Source organism: Pangasianodon hypophthalmus, chromosome 3 (assembly GCF_027358585.1).
Source record: "Pangasianodon hypophthalmus isolate fPanHyp1 chromosome 3, fPanHyp1.pri, whole genome shotgun sequence".
NCBI lineage: Eukaryota > Metazoa > Chordata > Actinopteri > Siluriformes > Pangasiidae > Pangasianodon > Pangasianodon hypophthalmus.
In genome coordinates, this window is record NC_069712.1 from 10,585,135 (window position 1) to 10,599,791 (window position 14,657).

Sequence of the window (14,657 nt, forward strand, 5' to 3'; positions counted from 1 at the left end):
GAATTTACAGAATTATTCTGCAATCAGTATTGATCCACTAAGTTTAAAGAAATAAGTTGGCTGAGAGTACCAAAAGCTCAGATGGAGGTCTAGGGTTTAAAAAAAGAAACAAACTTAGTATTATATGAGCAAATAAATTATCATACACAATCAAAAATGTAACAGAACTCCTCTGCTGCAGTAGGTAAGATCAAAACAGTTACAGGCAGCAGTTTAGAGAAGCTACTGATAGCTGAAACTGGAAAAACAGCATTAAAGAATAAAAAGGAGAGACCTCATTTATCAGTTTGTCACTGTTAGGCTACTGCTTTAGTTTCAGCCATCAGGAGCTTTTTCACACTTCTAGCTTAGACTTCACAAGTGCAGAGGCCTGAGTGTGCTGAGTGCACACTGCCACAATAAAAGTCCTTAAAGACTTGCAAAGATTTTTAAAATCAACTGAAAGTAAAAGAATAAAGTTACTGCAAACCTCCAACCTAGGACCTGGCTCAGTCCAAATTTAGCCCGCCATTCTGGGGAAAGGAGTGGCAAAACCATATTCTCTGTATGTATATTCTCTCAGTGGCAAAACCATATTCTCTGTATGTATATTCTCTCAGTGGCAAAACCATATTCTCTGTATGTATATTCTCTCAGTGGCAAAACCATATTCTCTGTATGTATATTCTCTCAGTGGCAAAACCATATTCTCTGTATGTATATTCTCTCAGTGGCAAAACCATATTCTCTGTATGTATATTCTCTCAGTGGCAAAACCATATTCTCTGTATTGTGCACTATATTTGTACTCATACTGCACTGTAAATCCAGTGTACAACTGATGCATCCTAGGTATCTCAATGCATAACATGCTATTTCAGGAAAGATGTTAAAAAAAAAAAAAAGGCAGAAAATTACTTTTAATCCTTCTGTATTTTAATACCTCTGTATATAATTTGTTTAAATTGTTTATATAACTGTGTCATGAAGACCTGTTTCTGGAGCACTCACTAATAAGTGTTGTATGAATTCAGTTTGTTGTCAACTTCATTGCTGCCCCTATACAGTGCCCTATTATAGTATATAGTGAGGGAGGGAGCAATTTCAGACACAGCAGGAACGTGTTTCCAACACCTGGGACTGAACAGAAGAACCAGTAATTACTGGTTCTTCTTAGTGCGCAGGATCAAATCCTGTGGAATTCATGGTGGCTGGGAGTACATGAGTAGCTTGCTGACTAGGTAGAGTTTATTTCTGCCAGAAATCTCTCTTCTTGGTGTTGTTGTTAATACAAACTACAGCTGAAACAGCAGTTCTTATTTTGCAACCTTCTCAGCACTTTATTCAATCTAGCAGCCTTTGATGCTCCACCCATGGGATACAGAGTGCCTGATATCTTTTGTAGATTTTTTTTGGACACATCCTTCAAAATGAAGGCTGCTATCTGATTGGCTCTCCGCACTTCCATGCACTTTGTTTCAAGTAAAACGAACTTTTGAACAGAGATACAATGAGCTTTTTGGAGCAAGATACAGCTATTGGACTCACGCAACATTCACAGAACCCTGTCTTTGTAATTATTTGAGAGTTTTGGTACGAAGCACTAAGTGCTGAGTAAGCATGTTACTCTCAACAGGAAATGGCCTGTGGTCATCAGCCATGTCAGTCAAATTGCCTCTCCCTGTGAAAGTAGGCAGTTCACAGTCACATTTACTGACTTTCAGCAAAGAAAATACAGGCCCTAGCCTTTATGTGAGATGGTGAGAGAGAACCCATCTCAGAGCTGAAATGTTGGGCAATGACTTCCTGACTTTTGCTTGAGGACAAAAACACAATGTGCTACATCGAAGGACAAGGTCTATGGCTGCACAGAGTCATCAAATCCCTGAGAATTCATATACTCATTTATTCCCCTTATTGTTAATTAACTAGCTAACTAGCTCACCATACGTTATTACATTATGTTAGGCTAGTAAATTAGATTAATTAGGCTTCTGGGCAAACAAAATATGTGACTGGGCAGCACACTGGAGCTTTCATTTGCCAGGTGGGCGAACTAATGAATTTATGATTTGCTCATCCCTGCCTCTGAACATTTAAATTCAACTATTTTTTGACTGAAATTTGAATTTTAAAAAAGCTGTGGTCTTGTGACATGTTGATAACTATGCATTCTTTCATGTAGGATAGTATTGTGCATATTGTGCTAGTAGGTGAATATCTGACCACTTTCAACATGATAATTTCAAATGACCTCTTAAGTGAAGTGCTTCAATTAAAAATCACTCATTTTAAAGTTTAAAAAAATGTGGGACCAATTTTGGCCTATACTCAAGTTTCCGTATTGGTAAGGAAAAAGTGGTATTGTGAAAATCATCTAAAACTGAGAGTTACTTACGCAGACCCATGGGTGCTTGAGGGCCTGGTCAGCAGTTATCCTCTTAGCCGGGTTGATGGTCAGCATCTGGTTGATGAGGTTTTTGGCCTCTGGAGTAACAGTGTCCCATTCTGGAGAGGGGAACTGAGACAAAAAGATGGTACAAAAAGAAAGACAGGTTAGAGAAAAAACTTACTATGTTACGAAAAAACTAAGACAAAAACAGAAGTACTGTGAACACACTGAGAATAGAAAGACTAAAAAATACTAAAAAAAAGTCAACTCTTGCTCATAAATCTACTGAATTATCTACATGACTGTTTATTTTTAATAAGATTATACTACATTATAATTTTTTATTTTTTATTTTATGAACAACACTGTTAGAGTAGTTATGAAGTCAGAAGCTGATTTTCGGCTCCAACATACAGCTACTCTAGTATAACTTATTGAATATATGTGCACTTAGGAGTGATGGACAAGGGCTTCCATGATTGATTAGAAAGTGACTCAACTCTCCATCTCAGCCAATTCAAAATTAATAGGGGCATAAAGTCTGGGCTTGTCACTCTTGGTCGATACGGCTGGCCGTGGGTGTGACGTTTTGCATGTCACAGGTTTGACTGATGAGACTGCTTGCCAATTCAACTAGACTAATCGCCGAAAAGCAACACTGCCTCAAATCCTTTGATCTGGCATGAATTGATCTGGAATCGAATCTAAAGAAGAAATGGAAAGAATCTATGCAACACTGCTGAGGAAGATATACATTTAACAGTATAAAGGACAGGTAGGGAAAAGAGAAAATCATAATTTCAGATTTGATTACTCACATCATAAGCTCCTGCTTTGATCTGCTGGTAGAGTTTGTGTTGGTCCTCATCCCAGAATGGGGGGTAGCCCACCAGCAGGATGTACAGGATCACACCTACACACATACACAGACACACTGCGTTAAATCCAGCACAATAAAGCCCTAATGCAGGCCAGACAAAAAAGCAACATCAAGATAGAAGACGCACCGCACGCCCAGATGTCAACAGGCTTGCCGTACGGGTCCTTCCTCAGAACCTCGGGGGAGAGATAGCCAGGAGTGCCGGCAAAACCTGCACACAGAGACCAGAAGCTCAGAGAAACCCAAACAATCATAAAAAAAATTTCATCATTTCATCAATCTGATGCTGAATACTATTTAACTACCTATTAAATTCCTACTCTTTTGTTCATTTAATGCCTATTTATTTTTAAGTTGGTCTATTGAATAGTGTTGTGTATAGTCTATTGTCTGTCTGCTTGCACTGCTGTCTGCTGCTGTTTCGTGTTAAATGTAGCACCGTGTCCTGGAGAAACTATATTTCATCCCTCTCCCCCAGAGATGAGTGCATGATTAAAGACTGGTACAGAGGAACAAGAGAATAATGCATGAAAGGAGCAGCTTGGGTAATTTCAGATCAATCAAGATTAATTTTACTTCACACTATAGGAGGTATGTTGTATAAAACAAAAATGTGTGGGTGAATAGTGACTAAAGTGACTTTGCGTGGACTAAGTAGCTCTCAACTCTAGTTAGGGATACTATGCTGCAGCAGATGTGGAGAATATTGTAAAATTCTTACCAAACCAGGCTTGCTGGTCTCCCTGCACCTCAATAGCCAGCCCAAAGTCAGCCAGCTTTACCGCTGCCCCTTTCATCTTACTGGCCAACAGCAAGTTCTCTGGCTAAGAGACAGAAAGAAAGAGTTTGTACTGAGACACATTTTCACTGAGGTTCTGAAATCATTTGACGAACTAAAAAGTTCTGGGACTATCCTGAACAAGACCTACACAGTTCCTCATTTGTGCTTCTGCCACACTGTAAAATAACAAAAGCGACAGCAATACTAGAGCAATACAGTGAACATGGAGGGATTTCAGACTGAACGTGTCTTATTTGGCTTTGTTATATGAATGTTAACATTAATGGCACTAGAATCATGTACATAATGTGTCATGAAAAAGTTTTCGTTTTGTCGGTCATGTTCCTCTGCTCACAAGCTTTAGTAATCAACTACTAGCTTAGTGCAAGTGTTTAAAATTATACGTAAGAGAGTTGGTCATTCCGTAAGCTCGAGTTTGACCAATCCGTATCACTCAGATCATCAAGCTCCATCCCAGTCATTCTCCAGAAAATTATCTACTCTGGAGAAGAAAGTTAAGGTTCCTGGGAATACAGCCAAAGAACAAAAATCAGTCCTGATTCTTCCAGTGGAAATACACTAAAAGTTCAAGACTTCCCAAAAAAGTTCTTGTGGTGGAAAAGTTACCAACATAAGACTTTTGTTTTTAAAGTAATCTATCGAGGTATTTTTCTCATCCAGAAAACAAAGAAAAAAGCATCTACTTAAAAAAAAAATCAGTATAATAAACAATCAGGTCAAACGTGAAGAATCTGACATTTTCTCCTCTGTTGTGAAGCTGTGTGACCTTCATTAGGAGAACTTTCTACTGAACTGTGATACCTGGCACTTCAGCCTGCTCATCATCCTAAAGCCAATTATGCTGAAGGTTACACTGAGCATACAGAGAGAGGGCTTAAACAACTGTGATGAGCATTAGCAGACATCAATGTACACAGCACATCCCATTAGGGGCCTTTCTTCATTGTTCAGTATTAAGCAGATTTTAAGTTGAACTCCAGGTATAGTGAGTGAGTGAGTGACTGAGTGAGTGCATGACTGGAAGAAAGATGTGACAGCATGTTAATGTCTCTTGGCTGTTTAATTCACATAGAGGCAGTGAGAAGGGTGTGTTGGTTCATGCTGAGAGGGCAGAAGTAAACCCTGTTGTCTCACTTTGCTATCCCAGAGGCTCAGTGCACAATAAAGAGAATCCTTAGTCTACAATCGTTAACTTCAGAATGTAAACATGGGGTTTTCCTGCTCTAATCAATCACATTCAACAATAATTAGCAGATGTGTTGAATCAGCTGTAAACCTGCATTCTCTCCATTTCTCATGGGCCATGAGTGATGAAATGAATTAGAGGTGGCATTATAAGTCTAGTCCACCCCCTCCCTCACTGCAGCCTGACGTCACACCTCTTGCTATGGTAACCATACCACCATGCCACTTTCTCTCTTTAGATTACTGTTTCTCTGTCTGTCTGCTGTCTCTAGCTAGAAGTAATCTGTGAGAGACAGTGAAATGTATCTAAGCTTGCGAGACAGAGAGAAAGAGGGAGACATTAAAAACTGCACTCTCTAGCACCCGATCTCCCGGTCTGCCTCTGCAGCCTATTCTGCTGTGTCCTCGTGTCCCAGAGAACCAGAAAGGCCCACATTCCCCCTAAGAAACTGTCAAGGGAGATTATTCTCCACAGTTCCTTGCTCCTTTCCTCTCATCTACCTAGACACAATCACATGGATCTCAGAGCCCACTGGATGATCTGTACTACTTTTAGTGTGTAAACAATGATGCTAAATGAACTGTTGAGATGCATGGTGGAAGGAAATAAACAGAGCATGTGCTGAATCTAATGGAACTTCCAGTCTCAATGATAAACCATAAACGGTAAATCTGTCCCCTGTGCATTAGATGTTTTTTTCCTGCTATTGTGGTTGCTGGTTGTTCATGTGATACCAGTCAACCACGCCCTGATGTCAAGACTCTGAGGTGCTCAAACAAAACAGAGCTGATGAAAAAGGGGAAAAAAAAAAAAAAAAAACAGAAGCGTTGTTCTCCAGGGCAGTGAATGACGTTTTGCATTGCAAGTCTGTGTGTGCACATGTGATGCCACGCAGTTGCCAAGTGAAGGGGGTTCAAGTGGGATTGGGGTCATCTGATGACGTGCTCTGCTTTCGGCACAGGTTTCCATAACAACGGCATGACTCACCTTCAGGTCCCTGTGCACAATGTCATGCTGGTGAATGTGGCTCACGCTCTCCAGGATCTGATTAATGCAGTGACTGAGAGAGACAAAGAGAGAGATGGAGAAAATAAAAGACGGGGAAAAGAAAATCAATCCCTTAACACCAGCAGACTACGAAAGCAAAACAAGTAGGGGAAAAAGTTAAAGCTGTTGTATATTTCTGCCACTGGCAGGTATGCACGTCTCTGAATAACTGTGTGGATGGATGGTTTGTTTTTACAATTATAAACACACAGCCAGAGAAAGTCCACAGAATATAAATAGATAAATTTATCATGCCACCTAAGGGCCAAAGCAAATTTTCTACTGTTGAACAGTCATCATAGCACACTATGTCGACAGACTGAACCCGAGTTACCTTACAAACACACTAGCTTTTTGTCATTTGAAAAATCTCTCTAGGCTATATTGTAACCAGATAACTGTTAGAGTTCAGCTGCCAAAATCGTAATGCTTACAAGAAAAGGAAAAAAATTACTAACACTGGCACCAATGGAGCTAAACTGTATACACAGATAAAAGGAAAATATTACTATCATTTAATTTTTTAAAGATCAATGTTAACTGTCGGGTCCCCAAGTGCTTGATTTTGCGGAATCAAGTGACAAAAATGAAGCCTTTCCAAGCGTGCCAAGCAGGCAGCCTGTGGGTGGCAAACTCCGCGTCTGTGCTATAATCTGAGAAACTAGGTGGCAGGCTTGGCCTCCAGGCCTTCTGGCCCCATATTGTGTTTAGAGTGTTTCTGCTGCCCACTGCTTCAGTAAAGTTGGCCTACATGATCTCTCAGTCTGAGCAGTCCCAGCAGCTTCGAGGGGTGAGCAGTAAATATGATATGTTTGAGCGGTACCCTGTAAAGGAATAACACTCCTAATAAATACTGAATAGCTATCACTAGATGTGTCCTCCTGTCCAGTGTTCCTGGGACAGGCTCCGGATCCATCATAAACCAGTTACTGAAGTGGAATGAATGAATAAATGTAACGGGATGTGCTAGCTGGAGGTTATCTTTAGTTATCTTTGTGATTAACGTCTCTTTCTTCTAATTATTAATTCATAAACATGAGCTAGAACTCAACACTGGTATGTTTGTGCTTTGCATATTGCCTACTTCTTGTGAACATCTATTAACTCGTACTACAGTAATAGGATGTGGTTGATCGATTTACGACAACGTACTTGTGCCCACCGTACTTCATGCTTAAGATTAAGTCTTAGGATTAACTCCTTCTCCTCGATAAGAGTTGCTCTGACAATGTATAACATGTTATTATTATTCCCAGCTTTTCACAAAGATTTTCTCTGGTGTTAAGACAATTTTTGCAAGTAATTCTCACAAGCTTCATACACACCAGTCCAAAGCTACTCCTGGTGAAGATTTTAGACATGAAAGATTATCTTTGGTGATGAGGATAACTACTTCGTGTGAAAAGTAGATCATCAATGCGTCTTGTTGGTTATCTGTCCTCTTTTTGGGCTAAGGATTTGCTTTTGAAAGGTTTCAGAGCTGCTATAGGATATGCTCTTGGCAAGCATTTTTTTGGGACTTGAAGAACATTTTCAATAATTGTGTGTTTTTAAGAACACAGCAGTGTTCATCTTTTAAGGTTATTCTCAGACAGGTATCAAACCTGGTTATCTGGTTATCTCTTTATTATTATTATTATTATTGAAAAAAAGAAGAAAAAAAAAAACATCATCAGGCTGGCGGGTGCTTCATGACCATGTGAATTTGCACAACACAGCCAAAATGCACAAGGTGAGGGAAAGAGAGTCACTGGGTTTAGAGTTAGCCTGTCTGATCTCTGTGCTTAAAAACTCTTCAGCTTTTGTTTTGTTGTCTAGACTGAATACACTTATAACGTGAACGAACAATGCTCTTACTCAAACATAGTCAATGATGAAATCTCCATGTTGGTAGCAAGCCAAGGAGCTAACTTTCACCTACAGTGCACCAGTAGATGTATGCACACCTGCAATGTTACTATAGCGACCACTATGAATATGCAAGCAGTCAGAACAAATTGAGTTTACTCACTTGATATTTGCAATGCAGACACTTCACATGCAGTCTAAAAATCATATTTAAAAAATAGCCTGCTGTGTGAACAAAGTCTACATTACAGGTAAATAATATTTAGGCTCATTGTTCTTCTGTGACCATTATTCTAGCCAGATAGGTAATTACCAATGTATTATTTACAACAGTGGCCTGGCAAAACACTCCTCAATAACAGGACTTTATTTTGTGTGTGTATGTAGGTGTGTGAATGTTGCATGCACTGAACTGGACCCACCTGGCATCAGCTTCGCTATAATACTCTCTAGCAACAATGTCTTCAAAAAGCTCTCCACCAGTGACACTACAGGAAAAAAAAAACAAAACAAGGGATTTGTCATTATCACAAGGCTGAAAAAAATGTACAAAAGTGACCCACGCATAGAGAAGATTGATGTATTGATTAAAAAATAAAAAGGTATGTGGATTAGCTTGGATTTCCATTTTGAGCAGTGTTTAAACTGTATAAATGGTTCCCCCAAATAACAAATAATTCCTAATAATGAATGAAATCCAGTAAAAATCAAAGATTGTGGCACGTGGAAAGTTTTTTTTTTTGTTTTTTTTTTGCCACGCTAGCACTTTTTGATGAAGAAACCCATTAAGATGCATGCGGTGAGTGCTCTTGTGATATGATCACATAATGATGGTGAACAGCAGAACTTCATCAGCTAAAAAAAGTTCCTCATGACAGGGATTTGGAATAATAGTGCAGAAAACTGTCACGGAACACATATAAATCTGCTGAGAATGCAGAAATGCACCACCACATCAATGTATCATCCAATATAGAAAAAAAATGTCAGCTGAGGTACTCACAGGTCAAAGACAAGGTAATGAAAGCCTTCCTCTGAGATACTGTCATGGAGTCGCACTGAGAAAAGAGTGAAAGGGAGAGAGAAAGTCAGATACAGAATGTGAATATATTGGAGGCAGCTATTCTTTCAGTCATAAGACTGAAGAAAGCCAAGAGAGTTAGCTTAGTGATTCAGATTCAGCATTTTGGCATGCAGCGGGCACTTCAAGAGTGACAGGACATCTACCCAAGTTTCATGTCACATATAGATCACTTGTTATAATAAAGACAGAAATTTGTTGATTTGTGAAATTTGTGAGAACTTGACATTATACTAAGAGAAACATGCAAAGAGAAGTGTCAAATGAAGAGGCTAGAAGGACATTAAAAGTAATAAAGAGAGAACTTTATAATCACAGAAATTTATAATCTCCAACACTACATTCTTATGACCATATATTACAATTCATATTCCTAACAGATAAGTTTATGAAAGCATGTTTGTAATTAATATGTATCTGCAGCTCTGTAACAGCTTGTGCTGTGCTTCTGTGTGTGATTTGTCCTGCTCTTTTACCAGTTAGGGTACACATTTTTGTCACTTTTGCTAAGAATAATGGGATAAATGATTGGCTGGTTGGCTCCAATGTCAATCATTGCAGATTTGTGTGTTTCAGCTACACAACTTCTCATAATAACAAAAAACACAATATTTGCTCGTGTTTGGGCACACACACGTTTAGCATGATTAGATCTTAGCACAAACAGAAATCTGGCCAGGCTTTACCACTGGCACGGAGTAAATGGGACTCACAGTCCAACACAAACACACAGTATAATCTTAACATTCTGAATTGTAAATTCATTGTTTCTGAGCATTATTTAATAGCAATTACAAAAGTTGCACGCCTAGCACAGGGAAGAGCATCATCCACGAGCGGGTGAGTGCTTCGTCAAAGCATGCACACTGTGGATTAGCGGCAAGCTATCAAACAGTTTATTTTTCAGGAAACATTTTAAGGCGAAAAAGGCATAAATCCACTCGCCAACATATCATTGCTATCTGTCTTACATCTAACACATCGTTATTCATTATTTTTATCCCATGGTCACGGAAAATATGTAAAAGCTTTTCAGTGCTGTGAAACAGAAACTGAGAAGCTTCTTGCCACATCTCGTAGGGTGGTCTGTCTCAGTGATTGAGCTTTAAAAGGTAAGGGGTATAGTGAACAGGGTTAAATTTCAGTTTAATTAAACTTTATTTAAAACTGCAAGATGTAATCTCTAAAGCAGAACCTCTCTCTCTCTCTAAAGTAAAAAACTGACTTAGCTGCATGCAGACGATAAGTAAGGTAGTTTAACTAACAGCTAGATAAACATGCAGTAAGTTGTGAAATTAATTAAAGTTTAAAAGTGGAATGTGATGGGGCGCGACAGGTGCAGAAAGTGTCATTCAGTGTACTTTATAACGCATAGTACACTGCGCATCCATGCATACTGCAGCAGATAATTTCTATGCAAATTTTTGTGCCATACATGTAATATTTTGTGCCTATGGGCAGTAGTTTGAATAACTGAATATTATTAAAATGGTAATCTTGCACAAATTGCCCATCCCTAATGTCGATGTCAGTAGTGGATGCATCAGTGACACCCAAAATGATCACCTGCCAGTTCACACCCACCAGCCATGAGCTCCCCTATAATAGGACAGCTGTCAGCTGGTGTGGGTGAAGGCTTCCACATGAAGTCAGTCTAACACATCTTTTCGAAATGCTGCTCATGCTGCATCACAGGGCAGCGTGTCGCACCTGGAGGATAGTGTTATCTGCCCTCTTCCACATACATGAGCTCACGGATGCCCATGATTGGCCAGTGTCACTGTGAGAGACAGGAGACAGAAAGTATGCCACCTCTTCTACCAAGAGAGCACAGCCAATTTGCTCTCTTGGCTCTCGGTCACTGATGGCTATGGCATTGTTGGGACTGTGCATCAGTGACACTCTTGAACTGTCAAATATTATGACGTCATAAAGATGCTTTGTGGTAAATGCTTGTAATAGAGATTGTTTTTGAGATGGGATGACTTATAGGTGGTTAAATTAAAAAAAAATTGTTGATTGGTCATGCAAGAGAAATTGCCTTTTTGCAGCAGCCATTCATAGCATAGCTCAGGTGTGAACAGTAGCACAAACAGAAGAAGCAGATCAGCTAAACAGAAAGAAGCAGTTAATACGTAAAGCAGAACACGAAAAAAGAAAAAAAAAAACATCAAAATCTAAGCTATATTGCATATTTCCTGGAAACTGCAATGTATTTCACATTAAATGCCCATCTAGATGCATTCTGTAACACAATCCATCCAGTAAGTAGTTTTAAAACACATGTAAGTGCTGCTCGTATACCATTAAGTATTGCTAAGTGTGTGTTGAATGTGGATGAGAGTAGGAGAATGAGAGTAAAAGGATCTTTTTCTTCCCCTCTCAATTGCCCCCTTTGTTAAGAGTTTATTTGCAGTCAGAGCAGACAACAAGATAAGCTGTCCCTTTGAGACGGAGTCAGTGAGTGAGAGAGAGAGAGAGAGAGAAGCATACAGTTAGAGATTAATGTGGGATGCTGGAAGGTGAGATGAAAAGAGAAGCAGAGTGAGAGAGAAGAGACAGACCAAAAGTGAGAAGAAATGACAGACAGATCAGGTGCGACTGGCAGGCATCCCAGGAGGACAGACGTGCTGACGTGTTAGACAACGCTCTCCACCACCATTATCAAAACACCAACTGAAGGAATATCTTGTGGAAGAATGGTGTTCATCCCTCCAGTACAGCTCCTTGTTGAATCTGTGCCAGGGTGAACTGAAGCCATTCTGGAGACGTCTCACTATGACTATGTTGTTTTTTCCCTTTAATTTGTCAATCATCTGAATATAGGTACATTAAAATAGAAGTTAATCCTATTTCTGTTTACAGTGCTTCTGTAGAGTTATTTACTGCCTTGTTTGTGGACGCAGGTAACAGGTGTCTTCAGTGCGTGCAGTTGGGTAGTAATTAACGTAAAGTGAAATGTTAAAGAACCACAGGTAATGGGATAAATCTTGTATTTTCTACAGCTGTGCCATTACTGTTTACATTTACAGGAGCCAAGAACAAGCTAGATAATATCCAATATCAAGTGAGACGCTAGCTAAGAAAGACAAATGCATTATTTATTTTCATTATTTAAATACCAAATTCACAATGGTTGCAATCATCATCATTGAGATGCACTATTTTTGATATTAGATGGAAACCTGCTCAATGGCTAAAACAACGTATGTACATGAAGGTGTGGACCACAGCTGGGAATAAATGGTCCAGGAAACTGGGTTTGGGTTTTAACCCTGAAGGCATTTGAGGGGTGTCTTCAGGTACATAAATTGGACAAGTTTAAAAGACGAGTGCAGTTGTCTACACTCACTACTATAAAACATCCAGAATGATGTGGATAACTGAAAACTGAAATCGTGCTAGTGGGTGTGACAAATGGGTGTCACGAACCATGTTTGGTTCTTCCACCAAATATAGACATAGTCAGAAGTACAAAGACAAATATAGATGTAGTCAGAAGTATAAAGGCAAATACAGACGCAGTCAGATGTAACCTCATCCATGTTCAGCAGATTTTTCATTCACAGCAGAGATGTAGTGAGTATGACCAATAACTCATAACCAGCAGGAGCGCAGCAACTTCACATGCTCAAAGGTAAGGTGATACTGCCATTATTTTCATGATTTTGCATGAGGTCACACTTGTTATGGTGAGCTTCATGCACATTCTCCTTCACTTAATGCAAATTGGCCTCACATTACTGCATCAGTTAGCTCTCGGCCTGTGTCTCATTTGCCTAACACTGTCTTTTTCATTCACACTCAAGCAGGGGTATTTAACAAAAAAATTGTAAAGGTACAGCAACACAAAAATCCACACTGGCAAAGGTCACCATAAGCAGCTAATCTGACTGTATGGTGACATCAGTTACCTGTTAATGCTTAACAATTTGTAGCAAGTGGCTTAAAATACGATAAAATGAAGTAGTTATGTTTGTTTGGCACTTGACCTGCGTGACTCCGAAATAAAGGTGTGTGCATGACTGTTTGTTCTATCCCACCTAGTTGCTTTTATTTCCCAAAAAGAAACAAATTAGTGAGGTAAATCATTGTTGCTGAAAATGAATGAATGAAAGCAGTTAATTCGTTGGACAGAGCCATGTGAGCAACATGTACATTTTCATGTTAATGTATGTGGTCTTTCTTTGCCTTGCAAGCTTCATATCTGACCTCCTGTACGACTGTAAAAACTGCCTGCTGCTGTGACTTTTTTGTCCCAATGCACACCCCTGCTCTGAACAGATCAGACATGTCTATTTTAAAGCTGGGGAAATAAACACATACTTCTCTGTCTCGCATTCTTTAAACATTCTTTTTGTCATCAACTTTTTTTTTTAAAGGTGCATTAGGGAAAAAAAAAAAAAAAAAGATTAGGTCACTAACATTTAGGTGGGTTCAACATTTGAATGATTCCCACCCATGTTCACAAAGCTCTGCCCCCAGGACCCAAGGTGGCCTGTAAAAGATGAGTGTCTATATTAAACGACTGACCGGAGGTGTATCTAAACACAAAACAAGCATTCTGGACCAGAAGCCAGTTTTCCAAACGGGTTTTTGCTAAGGCCACGGCTTAATGAATTGTTTTTACATACATATATTCCAGGTTACTTGTACAAGTGAGGAATTACAAAAAATGTGACTACTGCACCTTTAAATAAGTCACGTCATCATTTCACTAATCAGACCAGACCAGATAAATGAAATAATAAAAGAAAAACTTCCCTTTCTGATCTCTCTAGTTCTCTCTAATCTCTGGTCTGATGAGCTGCCTTCAGCTAAATAATTTACATAAATACATGAGATAAACTGCAACTGAAGCTACAGAAGCCACACTGGTTCATTTTTAGAAAAGTAGCGTCACGGAACTACAGCCAGTTTTTTCCACACACTGATCATTTCTTCTACAGTATTTTTCAAAGACTAGATTAGAGGTCCTCTAGTTAACAGCGGTCCGCTAGTTAACAGCCCCTGATCTAGAGCTCCACTCACTCTGTGCCTTTGATTGCTGTCCTCACATCAACTCAATTCACACTGCCCAATCTGTACATTTTGTAACTTCAAAATGATTTAAGTTGATGTGTGCGTGTGTATCAGATACTCACCTATGTTGGGGTGTTTGAGCAGACGGCAGATCCGAGCTTCTCGCTCCAATTTCTGGTGATCTGTGGAAATAATCACACAGACGATGCTTACAATGCTTTCAAAAAGTACATCCAACATTTATCTTCAACACAATCCCCGCATTAACAAGAACACAACAAACTGCCAAACAATGTACTCTACTGGACCGCAACAAAGTTATTTCTGTGCTTTAGGAACAGATGAAGAATCAGCCTGTGCCTTGTATACACTGATTTTTCCCCGCTCATGATTCACCTTTAAAACCTTAATCAGGATTTT

General features: G+C 39.3%; 1 protein-coding gene across 28 annotated transcripts in view; it reads right to left on the minus strand.

Annotated features, from left to right (window-relative positions):
- camk2g2 (calcium/calmodulin-dependent protein kinase (CaM kinase) II gamma 2) overlaps nucleotides 1-14,657 on the minus strand; it is a 63,601-nt gene that overhangs the window by 21,221 nt on the left and 27,723 nt on the right. For all 28 annotated transcript variants that reach the window (XM_026941118.3, XM_026941011.3, XM_026940966.3 and 25 more), the window contains exons 3-10: nucleotides 14,360-14,419; nucleotides 9,138-9,192; nucleotides 8,557-8,622; nucleotides 6,227-6,299; nucleotides 3,973-4,075; nucleotides 3,379-3,462; nucleotides 3,190-3,284; nucleotides 2,378-2,500 (exon numbers count right to left, since the gene is read on the minus strand). In XM_026941118.3, the coding sequence (XP_026796919.1) occupies nucleotides 2,378-2,500; nucleotides 3,190-3,284; nucleotides 3,379-3,462; nucleotides 3,973-4,075; nucleotides 6,227-6,299; nucleotides 8,557-8,622; nucleotides 9,138-9,192; nucleotides 14,360-14,419 (659 nt within the window). The remainder of the gene's footprint in view (nucleotides 1-2,377; nucleotides 2,501-3,189; nucleotides 3,285-3,378; nucleotides 3,463-3,972; nucleotides 4,076-6,226; nucleotides 6,300-8,556; nucleotides 8,623-9,137; nucleotides 9,193-14,359; nucleotides 14,420-14,657) is intronic.